The 20,118-nt window shown below is 43.0% G+C and overlaps 1 protein-coding gene across 4 annotated transcripts in view; it reads left to right on the top strand.

Annotated features, from left to right (window-relative positions):
* plpp4 (phospholipid phosphatase 4) overlaps positions 1-20,118 on the top strand; it is a 54,860-nt gene that overhangs the window by 4,767 nt on the left and 29,975 nt on the right. Inside the window, exon 1 of one of the 4 annotated variants that reach the window (XM_011484758.4) lies at positions 1,878-2,454. The exons of the other annotated variants lie outside the window; for them this stretch is intronic. Coding sequence (XP_011483060.1) covers positions 2,366-2,454 — 89 coding nt within the window. The 5' untranslated portion in view covers positions 1,878-2,365. Of the gene's footprint in view, positions 1-1,877; positions 2,455-20,118 lie in introns of those variants that run through there. 4 annotated transcript variants of the gene reach the window in all.

Below are 20,118 nucleotides of genomic sequence, written 5' to 3'. Positions count from 1 at the left end.
TTTTCTTATGACTTTTAGAACATTTAAACCCTGGTCACAAGTTATTGTAGAGCAGCCAGTCAGCCACTCCCATATTTTTTTATAAAAAACAATGGAAATTCATCTTAATTATTACTAGTTTCAAAATAAGCGTGTTTGAGATCACCCAGGTGGACGAAACGCGGCAACAGATCACCTGGTGTGTGACGGATGTTTTTGCTTTTCCTCCAACTGTCAATCATCACAAATATCAGGAGAAAGGGGCGGGGACAGCAAGGCCCCAACCTGAGCGAACGCAACTGGAAATGTAATACTATACTGACTGTAAGCCGCCAATCGACTACAAAACAATGCATTGTGGGAAATGTGTCCTGATGGTTTTTGTAGTTGAGTGATCAATTAAAATCATTTAAAATACCTATTGATTAAAAAAGGATACATGCATTACAAAACGTTCAAATCAATATAAAAGATATAACAGATCGTACTAAGGGGAGAGGCAGATTAAAACTAAATTGAATCTTAAGGACAACTCCAACTTCCTGTCCTCCACTGTTACTGCAGATCCCCCCCCCCCCCCCCCCCCCCCCGAGCCTGGTCTCCCCAACATACAGGTGTGGCGCTGGTTCATCTCAAACACGTCTACCGTTGCATTTTCACACGTCACACATATTTTCAGTGTCTCAGACTAAATCGTGTTGTCTTCTAGCACGTGTTTAATTTTAGAGCCCCGTTAGGTGTCACGCACGTACGTGTGGGACATTTTTTTGCGCAGCGACCCGACTCTCCTGCGGGAGCAAAGAGACAAGTTTGGTCGGGGTTGAACGCCGCCGCGCGCCTAACCGTAACCATAATCCTCCTCCGGGTCCATGCGACCCAGAAACAAGTTCAGCAACTGCTGCATGGATTTAGAAAATTACGAACGAATAAATACGTTCTAAAAAGGAAAGTCAAGAACTCCTTAATGTGGTGGGGGAGGGGGCTGTCAGGTTTCTTGCCTTAAATGTTTTCCTGCTTTCAAGCCCGGAAAATGTCCCGCCCCAAGAGTATTTACCCCACTGTGATTGGTTGGTTGTCAGCTCCGCGAACACTGAAAAGGTGTCATTCACACAGACTGGCGGGCCGCATTAACATTAAACTTTCATATTGAGGCGGGGGCCGCAAAATATCATCTTGGGGGCTGCAAATAGCCCGCGAGCCGCGGGTTTGAGACCCCTGGTTTAGAGGATGCATTTGTTCTCTCTCCTATAATTATTTAATTATCTTGTGCTGAAATGCCTGGCTCAGTAAGGCCTTTCTGACCAGAATCACAGGATTTCTGAGAACTGTGCTGCAGCCACATAAAGCCGTGTTGATGGCTTGTAATAGACATGCCCCACACCCTGAAAGCTGCAGCGCCTGATGGATGACTGAGAGCTTTGAAGTCAGAGCTCACTTCCCAGCCTATCATCTCACGCCTCTTGTTTTGTTTTTTGAAATGGAGCAACAATGACCTCATAGGCGCCTGAAACCCCAGAGTATAAAACACAACAGATCCATTTCTGATTTCTATGTCAGTACTTTAGCTAAGTATTCCAGAGATGCATCTGTTTTAAAAACTTGGACATTTCTTGACTTACTGAAGCCCTCAGGAAGTCTTTAAAGTCAGTCTCCTCCTTTTTCAAAAAATATAATTTGATTTGCATGCATTTAACCATAAGGTAATGCACGGAAGTCCATTTGAAAGAACGTAAAAATGTGTACGCTCAAGCATGCAGAGGGGTTTCCTGGAGGGCTACAGCCTTCGTCTTTGTCTGCCTCTTTAGAACCATGCAGCTCTCCAGAACCTGGTTCCCTATGAGTTCGTTTTGTTAGTGCATGTCTGACTGTCGATGGATCATTTACTCCAGCAGCTGCCATTCTAAGGTTCTAACTTGTCTAATTGATCGCTTTATTCATTACTAGCTGGGGGGTCTCACCGAGGTTCAGAGATCTCCTGAAACTTTTTTTTTAAAGTCTGGAAGTGAGAGAGAAGAGGCGGCGCTGAGACTCTCCCTCTTTGCTTCCCGTTACTCCCGCTCTGTCGGTTCCCGCGCCTGAGCCGTGACACACATTAACCGGCGTCTTCTGCTCCCCAAACTCCAACCTTGATGAAATAACTGCAGCAGTGTCTGAGGAGCTGTCAGCCACTGACTTGAATGAAGAAAATCGCCCGAAGGGACTGAAGCAGCCGCAGACGAGCCGTGACAGCCGAGGGAGGCAGGAGTCTGGCCGAGTTCCGATGGAGGCGCGCGGCTCGCGGGACTAGGACGCGCCGCCTGTAGAAACGCTTGGTGTTGTGGATTAAGCAAGTGCTGATTTTTGGCACTGAACGGAACCGAGTCTTTCCACCAAATTCTCTCAGACCATGAACGATTCACCGGCACAGCGGATGAAAAGCATGCGACAGCTGGCTTTGGAGATTGGAATCAGAGTTCTGCTTTTCGGAGTTTTCGCGTGAGTAAAGCATCAGCAGGAGACTTTTCTTTGCCGTGAATAACCTGGCTGTGCGTGTGGAGGATCTGAGATCTTCTTCCTGAGGTTATCTGTCAGTCTGCTGTGGTTTAGATGTTGCGGAAGTCTTGCGGTTCCCGCTGATCGGCGCGGGTCCTTGTCTTGAGCCCTATTTCAGCACCATGGACAGATCCGCGCCGCGTTAACAGGTTGCCAGCAGGCAAAGAATCCGTCGAAAAGCGGTGATTTGGTTTGATACCTACGTGTGGTGACATGTGGCGAAAGAGCAGGCGCTGGTTTATTTCTTCTCACCAGATGATCAGAAGCTGCTGTCCAAAGAACCGCAGGCGAAGAGCGCAGCGACCATCCATACAGAACCTGATTTATGGAGATTTTCTGCAAGGTTATGAACATTAACAAACCTTGCTGCTGATGTTTGCTCTGGACTTTGGGGAAAAAAGGGTGAAAAGAAAGTCGTTATGCATCTGTGTGAGGGAGTTGCATGGCTTTGTTGCTCAACACTTTGGGTTAAATAGTTAATATCTACTAAATGATTACACTGAAGCTGCACGTTCAGTGTTCAACATGGGTCTAACCAGGTGGAGGGACCAAACTGGGTCTTGCATGAAAAAGTTCAAGCAGGAATGATACCCCCCCCCCCCCCCACCCCCACACACAATACATTCATGAATCAAATAATTGATTCTGCCTGAAGTGAATCAGCTGCAAAGTTCTCGAGCCTTTTTCTGGAGAGTTTGCTCTGTCTTTGCATAAAACTTTCAACATCTGTGTTGTGACATGAAGAAAAATCTGTGCTTATGCCGGTGCAATTTTCTGCTTAATTCCATCCAACTATGTCACAAGAATAGGCAGATGGCTGGATCCAAATGCAGCAGGTTTATTAGCTCAGCCAAAAGTCCACAAACTAAAATCAGGGTCAGGCAGGCAGGAGTTGATAGTCAAATCCAGGCAAGGTTTGGGGCAGGTGGCGGGCAAACAGTCAGGGTCAGGAGACAGAAAATCAGGTCCAAATGCAACACTCATGGCAGAAAGGCACAAACAATACTTTGCATGGGGCTGAGCTCAGTGAAGTGCATAAGTCTGCTGCGGTTGGTGAGTGAGTCAGGTGTGCAGCATCCAGGAAGGGTGGCGAGAACTCTGGAGATGCTTCCTGCTGGTGACCAGAGGGGGAGACAGAGATCTGACAGTATGACGATGACACAAATGAAACATCTAATGCAGCTGTTCTCTAAATGCTTCTTTGCTATCTGTGAAGACCTGACTGCATGTTTGAGTAGCAAAAGCATTTCCTTAGCCTTACACACATGTGTATTTTGAATAGTCTGTGTTCACTCGGGTATTCTTCAAAAGGTACAGCAATTGCAGAATTCACCTTAATTTCAGCAGAGAATTGACTTCTGGTCCTAAAGAGCAAAGGATAATCCACGTTTTCAACTTAAAAAAAACATTAAGGCAGACTTTTTAGGATCAGATTTACAACCTTTTTTTTTTTGTTTTTTTTGCAGAAGGTGTAAAAATGTTGCTCATCTTTAGCTATAACCACATTTAAATGAAGCAAATATATTTTGTTTTCTTGGATACTTTTAAAGGATTATGAAAAAGATTTTTTTTGTCTTTTAGCTTTTCTATCTGAAAATACATGGATGTATTGAGAGAATTTCTTTCAACTGAAATGCCAGACTTGTAAATCTGATCAAACACAAGCCTTCATGTGTTACTGGAAGGGTCGGGTCATGACAAACACGCCAATATTTTAATTCAGAATCCCCAAAAGATTCATTATCTAGACTTTGTCAAAACCAAATCTCTTCAAAGAAAGTCGGTTTTAGTTTCTGCCACTTTCTACGTTACAGGCTGGCAGCATTGGCTATTGCCTATATCATGCAAAATCAACTTAAGCATTTCAAGTGTTTTTTAATGTTCATTCCTCGCTAAAAACAACCCAAAGTGGTATTTTGATCAGTTCACGCATGAGTACTCCTCTAAAACCTGATCTCTGAGCATTGTGACATCACATGAGAGAAGCAAAAACGCCATAACCAATTTCCTTTTCTTTAGAATTCCTTGACTTTATTTTCAATGTTGTTCCGAGCAGAAAACACAGCAGCTCTTTCCTCCGTGTGGTTGTATGAAGCAGCCAGAGTAATCCGGCGATTCTCTGCTTTCTCAAAATAAAATATATAATTCTTGAAAATGTGTAAATTGTCTGCAAATATTACAGATTTTATCATGAAGATAATCATCTGAGGATGGAGATTATTGAATAAAGAATGAGGCAAAGAAAACAATGAGAGCAAAAACCTTTCAGAAGTGTTGTCAGTTTTAACTCCGAGTAAAAGTAGGTTAGCTGTTAAGCAGACGTTCAAAACGCAGTAGAATACATTAGTTTGAGGAGCAGCAGCCCAGTCTGAAGGGGAATTGATTCTGTGGAAAAAGGGGAAAGTAATGCGCAAGAATCCGTGCATGGCACAATATGGACTATCTGCTTAATCCAGATGTGACTGAAACATGTCAAATGAGGTCACCAATGCAGGCTCAACCATAGTTTGTCTCTGAAAACAATTCCTGCTGCATTCTCAGAGGAAAATGTTCCCCCCAAAGCCTTGTAGAGCTTTTGTCTTGTGAACGGTGGACCGCAGATCTGAGAGCTTTTCAAAGGTGAGCAGGATGTCCATCCAGAACACCAGAGACCCTGTTGGAAATGTCCCAGCATCGGTCTATGCTGAGGACGAAACAGAACCTCAGATCAGAAACAGTTTTTCCTGCAGTTTCTCTGGTTGCTTCACTAAACTGCAGCACTAAAAATAATAAATACAAAAACCGTGGAAGAATAAGGGAGTGTGCTCTGCTGCAGCCTCTATTACAGCTCTGTAATTGAATCTCACTCCTGTTTTGCCAGTTGAGTGCTTTTAATGTGAAATATAGCCTCGAGTTTTACATTCACAAAGAATAAAGACACAAAGTGATGCTAATGCGCTCTTAAAGATGTCAGCTGACATGCAGTTTACATGTAAATATTTATTATTACCTAAGAAAATAACAAATGATTCCCCAGATTTCTCATTTCCTGCTGTCATTCTATTGGTTGAGTTCATCTGTTGCTCTCTTTGGTCCATTCTACTGGACAGAATTAACATTTCTTCATCTCATGTTCATCATTTCCTCAGCAGACCTGTTCCTCATTGGTTGGGTTAGAAGAACCTCTTCAGGAATGATTCCGGTTTACGTTTTGGGGCCGACAGTCCTCATCAACCAACAATGACTCCTTCTGGAGGGGACGTTTGTGAGGCTGCTCCTTTCTGCAACTTTGTCTGCTGACATTTTGCTCTGAAGCCGATTTGAAGTGACTTCTTCTTTGACCCATCCTCAAGTTTTCACTGAGACAAAGAGGATGTGGAGAAAGGTGCTGCTGGAACCACCACAAAGATTTTTGTTACTCTACTAAAAAGAGGAAACAGTTTTTTTTTATTTTTTTATTTCCAGCCTAAATTTGATAGAAAGCTGAATAAACCTGGATCTAGTTCCTGCACTTGTTGGATCTTTTTGCTTCTCTCTGTCATGACGGCTGTTGAAGATCTTCTTTCACATGATTCAGTAGGGAGAGCTGGTCCTCCACCCCCATCAGCTGCTCCACCCTTCATCTGAGGGATGACTTTAGCACTTTGGCTGAAGCAGATTTTTTGATGTTTGTCCTCTTTAGGCAGATGCATATGACCCCCCCCCTCACCCAGAAAGGCCTTGTATAGCTAGAAAACGGTCAGGTTCAGCATCAACTGTAGCATCAAAGTTTCCCTGGGGGTGGGTCCTGGTCCTTGCCCCTGGGCGCTGGGCCCCGCCAAACTTCCAACATGGCCGAGCCTGGTCGGGCCATATTTATAACATCCCTTATGGGCCGCCCTTTTTTCCCCGGGGTTCCCCCCTCCTGGGCGGGGGCGGCGGGCCCCTGCCTTGCTCCTACCTGGACCAACCGTGGGCCGGGTGGGTGGCTGCCTGGAGTGCGGAGCGGGTCTCCCTTGGGGGGTCCTGGCTCGTACCTGGGGTCGGGGCGGGGGGATGCCCGGAACTCCTGGGTGGTGGTGGGGTGCTCGTCTGGGGCTGTGGGCGTCCCTCTCCGGTGGGGCCCTGCGTTGGGCTCTTCCGGCGCGGCGGGGGGCTGCTTTCCTGGCTGGGCTGGGGCGGCGCTCTCTTTCCCTCCGCGCCTCCCTGCTCTCTGGCTCTGGGGGCCTCGCGGCGGTCCTGCTGGCCCTGGCCTGGGTGGCGGTCTTGGTCGCCCGGGGGGCGGTTGTTCCCTGCCTGTTCCCGTGTGGCGCTGGGGGAATTCCGGCTGCCGCTGCTGCTGCGGCGGGGGTATGGGTGTGGGGGTGGCTGGGCGCTCCTCCTCCTTCTTTTCACATTCCACCATCCATTTTAGAAGAACATAAACACTCACCTGAGCACAGGTGTTAGCTCACCTTTGCACTAATAGTTTGCATGATTGAATGAATGAAAGATTTCACACTAGTTGGTTTAAAGGCATAAGTATGCGTTCGTGAACACTATCTGTTTTGTGTGCATGTTGACATGTGGACATTTCTGCGGCTAGCAGGTGTGTTGATAATATTTGAGTGTGTGTGTGAACAGGCCCCGCCCTTTTTGTACTACATGTGAACCGTACCGTAACGATAAACAACCAGTAAACCTGCCTGCTCTATGCTGCTTCATGGTCTTACCCCCCTTCCCCTCCTATTATCACCCTCCTACCCCCCCCTCTCTCTAACGTCCCTCTCTCTTGTTCCCCTCTTTCCTTTTCCGTCCGGTCCAACACCAAAGATTTTCAAACATGATTGAAATTAATAAAGTTTGGCCTCAATTACAAAAGGGGTTTATTCAGACATACCTTTGGTTTGTCTGAAGATGAATAACCCCTCTTGTTAGAATAAAATATGTCCAACACAAGAGGCCCTCAGCTCTCATCTGTTTGCCTAGCTGCTGGACAGGACAAGTTAAAAAAAAAAAAAAACTGTAGCATCAAAGTGGTGACCAATCATGAAAAGTGGTCACTTGTTTGTGTTGAGTCAGTTTCCTCATGTATCAGTAAAACATATTGGAATTATGAGCTAAAATTACTCAGAACAATTCCTTTTAAATCATTTCTTTATAGTTGTGGTGACTAATCTGCTTCCCTGCATGGATCCACAGAACATCTAGCATGAATCTGTTCCTCTGGACTGAACTCCTGATCCATCCTGGTCCTATAGAGAACCTCAGCATCTTCATCTCTGCTGCCTCCACCTCTTCCTCCTGCCTCTGCCTCAGTCTCTAAACCACCAACATGGCTGCTCTCTCCAGTCTTCTACAGCTTTCCTTTGGTCAAACGTCAGACCTGGAGCCTCCCTCCACCTGTTCCAACCTGCTTCCCTCTTCATGTCTTTCTGCTGTTCTGGACTTTCTACCCTAAAGTCCTCCTTCCCCTCTGCTCCCTGTAGCCTCCCAGTTCCTCCCATTCAGCCACAGATTCTCCGTCTTGCTGCGACTGACCTCCTTTTCAGAGCAAACCTCCACCTCTCTGGATGTTCCTCCACCTGCTCTCACTACAGATCAGTGTCATCTGCAAACATCCTGATCTATAGAGATTCATGCTAGACGTCTACAGTAATGTGAAAATCAGGAGGTTGGCTTTTTTTGGTGATTTATTAAAAATGTCAACTTATATTTAATTAAAAATGTGATGTTTTTATTTAAATGAAACCAATCCTTTGAGGTATTTATGATGAAACTGATCGTGGACACACCCTCCTGTCTGTCCCACATGGTTTAAAGAATAATTCAATAGTTTCATATTGATTGTATTAATTCATAAAAAAATGAGGAAATGTGTGAAGTGAAAAAACATAAATCAATGTAACTATTAAAAGAAACGGTCCTCACCAAACAGCAGAGGACAATAAGACAATATTCCCACAAATTTGCAGTTAAAACTTCACTACAGCTTTTTTTTTGAATCATTTTAATTGGAAAAGAAATTTGGATCTTTCATCTTTGTAATAAGATGAGGCTGCACGGTGGTGAAGCGGTTAGCGCTCTTGCCTCACATGCATGTTCTCCCCGTGCATGCGTGGGTTCTCTCCGGCTTCTTCCCGCCGTCCAAAAACATGCTTCATAGGTTAATTGGCAACTTTAAATTGTCTCTAGGTGTTAGCGGGAATGGGTGTGTGTTTGTGGACATTCTACCCGGCGACAGACTGGCGACCTGTCCAGGGTATCCCCTGCCTTCGCCCACAAGTGGCAACAATAGGCTCCAGCAGCCCTGTGACCCCGAAAGGGAAAAACGCTTAAAATGAATGAAAGAATCTTTGTAATAAACTATGTAAACCTCTCCAAACAAGAAGAAAAAACTGCTCTTTGTTTACTGAAATGTGAAAGTCGGCCCTTTAAGGCCAACACAGCAGATTTCATGAAAGGCAGAAGTAAACTCTGTCAAGAACGTCTAATGTGGAGCTTTTAGACTCGGTATTGTTCTAGAATGAACGATCGCGGACGCAGCGGCAGACTGATCGATGTGCAGGAGCTCGCTGACGGTATGCCCACATGGACGGCCTCTTCTTAGTTTTCACGCTCAACATCAATGTGATCAATGCCTTCTGACTACCTTGGTGGTTCTTCATTTGTGACGGCTGGCATCTGCAGCAGACCATCCAATCTATAGGCTGCATTATCTACCTGTGCAGAATTAACAAACACTTGTCACCTGGATGGTGACAATGCAAATCAAGACGGCCAGAAAACGCTGACCTCAGATCTGTGGCCTCAACTGGTGCTAATCCAAAGAAGCTTTAATGAACACAAAAGACCAAATCGGTTGAATTAGCCGTCTTGTTCTTTAAGAAGGCGCTTTTGTAAAGTGGGAGTCCCACTCACAGAAATCCAAAGAAGCCAAACAAAGATGTAAAACTGAACGGGAGAGCAAGAAAAGAAGCAAAAGAAGTGAAAAAAGGGAATCTGGGGCCTGAGCGGGCTATTAGGAAAAAAAGGCTTGATTGGTGAAAGTATAAAAATACGACAAATTATGAAGGTAAAGTTTCAAAATGGACAAGCTTGTAGATTTGATGTGAAAACTTGTGAAAATTGAATGTGAGAATTTGCTTGCCAAAAATTTCAATCTGGGTATAAATCTTCTGTCAAGTCGACCAATCGGAGTGCAGCACTCAGAGGTAAAGTTAGATTTGGACTTGGACTTCCAGCCTCAATAAATCTTCTGATAAACGTTGAAATGTGACAAAAGTATTTCAATTGTTTTGTATTAACTCAGAGTGAACTCCAAATGCATTTCCAAAAAAAAAATGTTATTTTAAATATATAAATATGTCTGCATTTATATGAGCTGGTAATGAAGACTCTACAGCAAATTCATGCTACACTCAAAATTTTGTCAGAAAGTCAATCTTTATTTTATTATATATATATATATATATATATATATATATATATATATATATATAAAAAAATAAAGATGCTCAATAGCTCTGAAAATATTGAAGCCATTGTTGCCAAACTTTCTGTACTGACTAATCATGACCTTCCTGTCCTACTACTAGAAAGATTGTCATAAATACACTTTGTTTATTTTTAAAATTTAAATATGGAGCATATGGTACCAGATACTGAAGCTAAAGTAATGTTCTGTCAGAGCAGTGATTTGAGGTTGTAACTCTAAATGAATACATGCAAATGGTATTTTGTCAGTTGTGATTTTATTTTTTAAACTTTACAGCAGAATATTTTTACACACAGATGCAGATTTTTGGTGAGCAAGTTCTCACATTCTAGTTTACAAGTTTTCACATCAAATCTACAAGCTGGTCCATTTTGGATCATTAATACTTTCATAAAAATGAAGCAAAGGTGGGATGCTAAAAGAAAAAGATGGCGAGAGAAGGGAGGGAGGAGTGACGGCCGGGAGCAACGGCCGGCAGATCAGTCTTTCAGTACTGCAAGTGACTCCTGGCATTTCCTTCTGCACACTCATTTGATCTGCTCATTATGTGCCGCTGCCTCTGCCGTCGGTTATCCAGTCCCTCTTTTTATCTTCCGTCTGCCATTAGATCATTCAGCCTCTCTCTGAGTTTTTGTGCAGACGCCACCCTGAGTCCATCTCTGCATTAGGAAGAATTTGGAGTGAGGACAACAAAACATTGCTCTGTGGCTTTTTTTTTTTAATGAACTTGTAGATCCGTCAGATTACTGTCATCTCTTAAAATAATCCATGAAAGTAAATGAGGGGCTTTTCTCCAATACACAAAGTCTTACTTGGTGATTTCCATGACAGGATCAGAAACTATAACAAGCCAGCTGCTCTTCCTGAGGGAGAGCCTTCATGTTCCTTTGGGGGTCCCTTGGGGCCCACCGGTTTTTTTTTTCCCATCCCCTCAGACTTGATTACTCCCCCCATGGTCTTCTAGCAGCAAGAGCTCCTTTCTACCGTCTGCAAAGAGTTCCTGCATCGTCCTGGATGGATCGTAGTTTGAGGAAGGAGGAATGCAGAATGTTTCAAATGTTTTGTGCAAAAAATATTTCTGGCACTGATCATCTGGATAAATCCTACTTAGTTATCAAGATAATGAGGAATTTCTGGAGCTCATCCCGGCTGCAACAATTATTTTTACGACAGTCTGATATTTCTGAAAAAATCCTATTAACTATTTAAGTACAATTTAAGTATTAAGTATTTAAGTACTATTTAAGTTCTGTTTGTTTAATGTATAAGTAAGTATATTCCATAAATTTCATAATGGCTGCTCAGAGTTTAATCTCTAGTTTATGCCAATTCTGAGAAGAAATGTCATAAATTTCATTTGATCTTTAGAAAACGCATCAATAATTTACGCTCTACATCACCTCAGATTTGTTACTCATCCGTCTCCATCCCATAATCAGTCGTCTGCACATCAAACTCATATTGTAAGAAAAGAGTTTGAATCCTAACGCAGCTCAGGTTAGCCATGAGTGCCTCCAGCTGTCCAGACGTTGACCTTGACTAATTGACCCTCTCAATCTGCAAATGCGGCGATGCACGGCAGACGGTTTAATTCAAATCAATTACAGTTTGCTGATTAGAGCTGATCTCAGGACTGACAGCCTGATTGAACAGCCCTTGACTTGTCTGTGCGTGACTGTCTGACCTCTGACTCGCTGCTGTTTTTGATGGCTTGATTACAACAACACGCCTCGGTTTGAACACATTTCCAAGAGCCTCCAAAATACTACATGACTTTCACACAAAAGACCTTTCTCTGCTTCTCTGTAGTTCTGACTGTTCAGTGCAGGGAAACACTAACGAAGCGTGTCAGGAAACCAGCCTTCACACTGCAGCTTGGTGTTTCAACATGCCATTGAAACTGATGGTCGGACACAACACTACTCTTAATAGTAATACAAAAGCAGACAAAAACGCACCAAGTTTGGACAAATCCTTCCCCATAGAAAGTGTACCTCTGGTTAAACTGTTCAGAGAAAATTTTCAGAGGAAGTTGATTCTACCCAGAGTTGTGTTAAAGTGCTTTTATTTTGAAAGATCTTGACTAGTTTAGTTTGATGGGGGAGCATCAGTTTCATATTAAGTGGAGCCTTTGCATCCGGGTCACTCGGAAAATGGAAGAACAAAAGAAGGAACCAAACCACCAGACGTTATCCTGCAGTTCCAAAGATAACCAGATGGGGGCAGTAATACATGAAAGAGTTTTGACCAGAAATTAAAGATATAATTGTGAAGAAGAAATCAGCGTAGTGATCTCATGAAGCGCCCGCATGTACAGTATTTACTGTGAAGAAATGTTCAGACTTTTTGTTTTTTGTTGGGTACTGCTTTAGACTCTTGCAGTGGATTCATTTTTCCTTTGTCATATCTTTCACTTCCAGTGTTGTTGACCGGACGGTCATTCACACTGAAGTGGACCACATACAATTGCAACCCATTTGCATGTAAACTGGACCCGTCTTTTTAGGGGACCAGAGTTGGCACGTTTGGTGCACACCTGGATTCAGGTGAATCTTCACTCTTGTGTTCAGTGCAAAAGGAAATAAGGAGTCTCCACATTATTTTCTGCATGCAAACCTTTGTTTGCAAGCTGCAGGAACCAGAGAGGAGGTCCAGATTTTGGTTCCCCTCTTCCTAACAAAACTTATTGTCTGTATGGAGAAACAGGCTCTGATCAAACCTGTGAGCGTGCTTCTTTGTTCTAGAAACCAACTGTGTTCAAACCGACGCTGGACATCAGAGCGCTTCCTTCACTTGGAAATAAGCCAGTTAAAATAATTTGGAAAGCTGTCATGATTGCCCCCCCAGATGTCTTGCTAGTGAGCCCGTATGTCCATCAAAGGAGACCCCCCAGCCGGGAGGAGCTTGGTTATCTCCTGGATGATCTAAAGGGGTAGGCAGGGTCAGGGTGGCGTGGACATCCCATGATGACACTGCTGCTTGTCCCCAACAGCCTGGTTTCACCTACGCTTACTTTTCACGCAAATGGGGAGAACAAGAAATCATAAAACCAACAGTGGTGCTTTTTGTGGCTCCAGCAGCTTCTAAAGCTGAGCTTCTTCCAAACTGCAGACGGGTTGATTAACCTCTGCAACCCCTGATACCAGTTATTCTGCTCAGTGGGTTCAGTGTCTGGCCTGACATTACTTTTCTAAACCATTTCAAAGTATAATAAATCACCTAAACCTCACAGATGAAAGTATTTTAAAACATAAAAGCTCATAAACAAAGAATATAGATAAGTAATGTAGATATAACTGTCTGAAAACTCAATTATTTTCTACTGCTACTTCTTAAAAGTACTATTACTTATACTTATTAGTATTTTGTTCTGCAAAATTAAGATTTGTGACGTTTGAACTTTACACTTCAATGGAATCATTGTTAATAATAATGATGATAATAAACGTTATTTGTATAGCACCTTTCAAGATAGAAATCACAAAGTACTTCACAGTAAAACACAGAATATAAAAATGATGAATGATGCAAAAGCAATTTTAACAAGATAACTGTTTGCAACTTTAGCTGATCAGTCTGTGAACAAACTACAGAGGGCATTTTAAGTAAAAACAGAAACAGAAATAGTTGTGTAGAAAACAATCTCATCTCTAGAGCATCACAGACGGTTCTAAGATAAAATGCTGACTCACTGCTGGATCATCATGATTTCAGAGCTGATACTGATTTTTTTTTTTTAGGAGACACTTAAACCTCCATCAAGCTGCTGGATGTGAATGATGAAAGGAGGAACACTGGACAGTCTGCTCAACATGGCCTCAATACCTTTAGAACAAATGCTGCAGTCATCGTCTCTACGTAGAGATAAATCTATAATATTTACAGGAAACAAAGCATTTTGTTTCTGTTTTAGGAACGTAGGGTTTAAATGCCATCTGGTGTTTCTGTGATGCTAAACTAGATGTTAGCAGTAACGCTTGAAAACCCCTTACATCAAAATATTCAGCCTCAGAGATCAGGATGTCAATCACCAGTTTCATAGAGGTGCTCTTCTGAACCTACATTTAAATCAAAAAATCCGTCCATCCATTCCTTGTCCAGCTCTGGTCTTCAAGGGGGAACGTCTAGACACCCAAGCTTCCCCTCTTTTGCTGCACTTTTCTAGGACAATCATCGCGAGACACCAGCAGAATCCGAATCCTTCGCCTACATTTATCCCTCCAAGCAGAGAGATGTAGGGGGAAAAAAACGTCTTCACATCCGGACGTTACTACCCCTCAATGATGTCATCATAGTCCCTGGTGAGCTACGTTAGCGCGTAGCTGCCAGCGCTGGGAAAGTACACATCCTCGGTTTGACAACTTTAAAAAGTCGTGTAAAAACAAGCATCCTTGCGTTTAAATGTCAATTTCTGTGCTTGAGAGAACATCCATGTGAAGAAATGAGTTTCGACACCCAACCCAACCCTAAGTCACTGTGGCTCCTCCTTGAAAAACACTTTCAGACACCACTACAGCTTCAAATGCCCCTACGATTGCAAAGATGGGGAGGAGCCAGAGGGGTAGGGAAACAAGGTTGGACATGAATGTAACTTTTTGGAAAAAAAAGAGGTTAGCTCCAAATTCCATTTCAATAAGGGGGATCTTTTCTGAAAGATTTAACAGAAAAGCATGAATAGTCAGAAGTCTTTGGTGGTTGGGCTCTGGGCCGGAGAAATCTTCCATGTTTGCGATGACCTCGGTCCAAGTTAAAAGACCCCAGAGCCCGGACGCTGATGGCGGTTAAGACCAGACCGCGGCGAATCAAAGAGCTAAAAGGAGAAAAGTACAGAAGTCTGTGACTAAAGAAATTACAGTCAATTTAAAGGCAGGAATTTGATTGTGATGAGGAAAGGCGCTATTGGCTCAGAGTGAAGACCAATTAAGTAACGTTTGAGTGATGAATCAGCAAAGCCAGCATACCTGGAGCTGAGGTGGATCTTCCTTTTTGCAATTTCATCAAAACTTCATATAGCCGGAAGTCCCACATCTCCTTTCCTGAGTGCAGCTGCTCTCTTAGGACGATCTTTTTATCATTTGTTCTTCTGCCAAGAGTCAGAACATAATCTGCAGTTTCAAATCTTCGCCTTTGGACTTTTACTGCAATGAACAGTAGAAAGTTAGCATTACGCAGTGATCAGTCTCACACTCCATCCCTTTTCTTCAAATCTTAAGAGAATAGTTCGACAAACTGCCACTTATTTTTACCCTGGAGGATGAATTCCTCCGTTAGCTGGCTAACTGGAACTCTTGGCTCCAAATCTTTGATTGTGACAAAAGGAAGTTTGAGGAAGCATTGAATCCAAACTCTGAAGCTCTCTTAGACAAAGCCCTGCACCACTTCAGGCTGCCCTGGACATGACTGTCAGAGTAGGTTATGAACAGAATCTGCGACAAAGGGCAGCTCTGACAGACTCACCGCTGGTTACACAAAGCGTGCTCCTGCTCCGTTTGTGTGCATGTCAAACAGCTTTAAGACAGTTTGGTCTGGGTTTGATCCAGTTCTGTTCATGATCCTCATGTTTAACATCTGGAGGCGGTCTAAGAAGACGTCTTTTTGCTGCAGCGTTAAATCCATCATGGGGTGCAAACCTTTTGTGCAGCTTAATTCACTGAGTCGTCTGAAAGGAAATGCTCCTTAAAGTTGTGTGGAGTTGTTGGAGGGCTCCTTTTAATGGACTGGTTCACTAGTTTAATGAAAATGGGCAGAAAAAGTGACTCTTATTTTGCATAATGCCTTGGCTGGACTGAATGATCAGCAATTACCAAACCTGAGTGCAGGAAGTTTCAACAGTTTAATCCATTTACACTTGAAACATCCAGAAATGTAAAGTTCAGACTGAGTCGTGTAGGAAGCCTGTGATCCGTAAAACAGGAGAGAAAACAGTTTTTGCTGTCAAGTTTGACACGATCAAAAACAAAGTTGTCTTTAAAATACCTGAACATGCAGCACTGCAGTACCTGTGTAAAACATCGTCCTCCTGCTGACAGTCCCAGCCATTCAGTCCCAGTGTTTGCATTTTTTTATTGTAGACTTCAATAATTTATGTTTGAAATAAACCAACCAATCAAATCAACAAGTGCTAAGTCACGAGTGAGAGCTTTTCTTCCTTTTAATTAGCGATCAATCCATTTTGAACAAATGTCAAACTGGAATAAAAGGTTAAACATTTGAAACACGATGAGGAAAAATGATCAACCATTAGGTTCAACAGGAAGATGCAGGACTCCACCAGGAGTTTTCTTGAATAGACTTCCACCAAATCTTTGTCGTCCCGCGGCTCCACTCTTTGCTGTTGTGCTGTGGGATATCTCTGTACGCTTTCACACATTTCACACTCACTTCCTGAATCCCTAACTGTCCGTGTGGCTGCATCATGAAAGCCTCAGGCTTCTGCACCTGTTCTATTCTCCACCTGCCTCAAATCCACGTCTGTGGCCATAGGCATCTGCTGCCAGTTGCAGAGGGATTTATTTCAGCCTCCTAAATTAGACATAATCAGTCAGGAATGAAAATGAAATGATGTCAAACTAAAACCCCTCTGCCCACTGAACAGCCCACCAAACTTTTTTGTGACATTTCTTTCTTCCTCTCCCCTTTGGCCACCTTGAGAAGGGATCTCTCTGGGGATCTTGCTGAGTGTCACCCAGCATCTCCCAGCTCCCTGCCTCTGACAGGCCTGATGCTGTGTATTCCCGACACGTTCGGCATGCAGCGCCATGACTATAACCAACACAGAGAGGGGGTGTGACATCAACTTCACATCCTGATTTACATTTTTCACCATAATCAAGTCTGTGGTTTGCCAAAGAGAATTGACAGATGGAAGTGTGACTTCAATTCTAATCCAGATGCTGAATACAAATGATGAATATTGTTAGGCAAATGCTGCTGGCTCTGTTTTAAAGTCCCCATCCTTAGAAATGGATTCAGCATCATTATATGAGCCTTTAAACCCTTTGCTGCCTTTGCCAGCGTTCGCCGTCTGCTTCCTGCTGTTTCCCAGGTTCCTGATCTTTTCAGCCAAAACATTCGCGGCTTTGGGTGTGATCAGACGCTCGGAGTCCCCCAGGAGTCTGTCAGGGAAAACGCTGCTATAGCTGGATTGACACTTGCATGCATAAACATATAAGAACAATAACTGAAACTGCAGATGATTATTATTATAATTGAGGATAGGTCTGCACAATGAATTTAAGATATGTCATCACAATATCAGACTGTAACGTATGTGTATCACAAAACCTGGGGTAAACTGCACAGAATGGCTACCTTAAGACCCCACCCCCCCACCCCCCAGTGAAACAAAGAAGCCACAGGGCAGTTTTTTTATGCCAGCATCTCTCCTTACCTCCTCTATTATGAAACTATAGAAGCTGAGCTTAAAGACCTAAAAGGTGTTTTGGGGTTTTTAACATGTTCTTGATGATGGACAATTATAGAGAACTTAATCTGAGTATTCTTTATTTTTAAATCGGTAGTAAACAAAAAAAATCTGTTTGACAAAGAGCCCCAGGCTTCCTGCTCTGCTCCATTCTGATCATCCACTGTCAGACCAACGGATCCATGAAGGTCTTTGTTTTCCTGGTCTGAGCTGGAATCTGGATCAGAACTGGACTGATGGATCTGATGTTGCTGCTGTTTTTAACGCTAGTGTTAGGTTGGGGGTGTGAGGGGCTGTAAGCTAGTGAGAGAGAATGTAAACAGAGAGCTCTCAGCAATGAGGTAGAGAAAGGGGGGGATAGGTGGCTGTGCATCAACTGTCCCGTCTACAATTTAGAGGTGAATTTTTGATTAACTTGTTACTGTTAACTTTACAAAATAATTCAGGATCTGACATGAAATAAAGAACATTAAACTGATTTTTATTTTTATTTTTTTTAAAAAAACAAAAAAAAAACTGATTTTTATTTTTGTCTGGGATGTTTGTCTCTGAAAAGAGTACATTTTAAAGCATTATCGTCAGAGTAATAAAAGTAGACAATATAAAATACCACAGAGTTGACAACTTTTTTTTTTTTTTTCATTTTAGTTTAGGATTCAGGAGGACAACCAAAGCAGAGAAACACACAGGTTAGACTTATTAGAGAGAGAGTTGGAGGAAGTGGATTTGCCCCCAGATGCACACGTGGTAATCATGGCTCCACGTTTGGGGTGGAGATGATAAAGATCTCTCTGGCAGAAACTCCGACAGACGATGACCGACGTCGAGCTGCGTCTCTAAGTGAGGCAAGAGCTTCAGACGGAGGAGAAATACAGGCAGGAACTTCCAAAAGGGACAGGCTGAAACTCTAAATCTAAGGCCAGAGACGGGTCGTGAACGTGAAAAGGTGTCACTTAACTGACGCGCTGGAACGGGAAAAGACTCAACCAACTGGCAGTGTGGAAGTGAAACTGAGCGCCTTAAATAGTGTGAACACAGCCGGAGCACAATCAGGATTACTCAGGAAGTGAAGGTGCAGGACTGAACCATGACCATTTTGAACAAGACATCCAGTCTTTGCCACTGAGATCCCCCTGTTACAGCATTGGATTGTGCTGTCCTCCTTATTTCATTCTTAGTTACCCAGAAAATGATCATCAATAAAAGTTGTTTGGGATTCAACAAACAATAAAAATGAATATTTGAATACAAAAATATATTTAAGCACTTTCCTTCAGTACAGCAACTAGAAATTGTTATGAAGCAGAAGAACTTTCATTAAAATATTCTGAAGGAGTGGGAGAGGACATAAGGAATCCTGAGTCAGACTGATATCAGCAAAAGTCTAAATAATGTATCAGGTTTTTATAGGAGCACCTCAGCCATAAGTTTTAAAACATGTAAAAACTAAAAGACCCCCCTTCACAAGAACTCCTGTGGGAAAACTCTAGACGTGATTACTTTAGGAGACTGTTGTCCAAACCATCCAGCACATAGAAATGAGGGAAAGAAACTCAACGAAAAGACTTTTTCCAGACAAAACAGTATTGAAACTTCAATTCAATTCAATTTTATTTGTATAGCCCGAAATCACAACAGATAGATGTAGGGTAAAACATAAAATCAAAAGGATCATGAACACACACAATTCAATAGATTCTAAACAGAAAAAACTAAACTAAACTGGCATCCCTGCCTTTAGACCCTCCTCTGTAAGGAAAAACTCCTAAAAAAAAAAAAAAGATTCTAGCAAAAACAAAGAAACCTCAGGGGTGTCCACATGGAGGGCTCCTCCCCCAGGATGGACAGGCGATGTACCAGAACTCAGAGAGAGGAATTAACTTATCTAACTCTACAACTACATGTTTAAAGTCCAGCAGACGAGCTTCATCCAGACGGAGTTGGGGGGGGGGGGGGGGCGGCTGGGGGCGCAAGGCGAGCTGCAGGCAGAATCCACAGCCAAGTGTAGGAGCAGGAGCAGAGACGAGGTACACGGTCAGGAACTGGAGCACGGATGAGCCAACTGGAATCTGGAAGCTCTCCCACTCCCCAGGAGGGGAGAGGAAAAGAGGGACAATACATGAATCACTGCAGCAAACAGAGGCATGGAGAACTAAATGATAAATAATGATCAAGAATAGAGGAGAGTAGAAGAGAAGTGGATGAGAGTAGAGGACAGAACCCCAGATCACCATAGTTACCCCAGCTTCTGGTTAGAGTTAAGCTTAGAGGTCAGGGCTGGGCTTGGGGGGGGGGGGGGGGGGGACTTCTTAAGGAACTCTTAGGACACGCTGCTAACAAGGAGTTACAGTAATCCAGCCTCGACGTAACAAATGCATGGATGAGTTTTTCAGCATCACTCTTAGAAAGTATATTTCTGATCTTAGCAATATTCCACAGATGAAAAAAGGCAGTTCTACACGCCTGAGATATGTGAGCCTTAAATGATAAATCCTGGTCAAATAAAACCCAGAGGTTTCTAACTGTGGAATTGGGGGCTATACTTATGCCATCTTCAAGCAATGATTCTAGAAAGTCTACAAATCCAAAATACCACAAACAGGCTTTAAGAACCAAACTAAACATCCTGAGCTGGCATAAATAACTATGCATAACCATTAAAGAAGCCTCCATGTTTGACCTTAAATGTCAAAGGTAACAGAAAAAAAACACCCCGTTAGAAAAGAAACCAGCAGATTTAAGACATGCT

The sequence above is a fragment of the Oryzias latipes genome, chromosome 15 (assembly GCF_053564925.1).
Source record: "Oryzias latipes strain Hd-rR chromosome 15, Olatipes_Hd-rR_3.1".
Classification (NCBI taxonomy): Eukaryota; Metazoa; Chordata; class Actinopteri; order Beloniformes; family Adrianichthyidae; genus Oryzias; species Oryzias latipes.
This window is presented reverse-complemented; position numbering and strand designations above follow the sequence as displayed.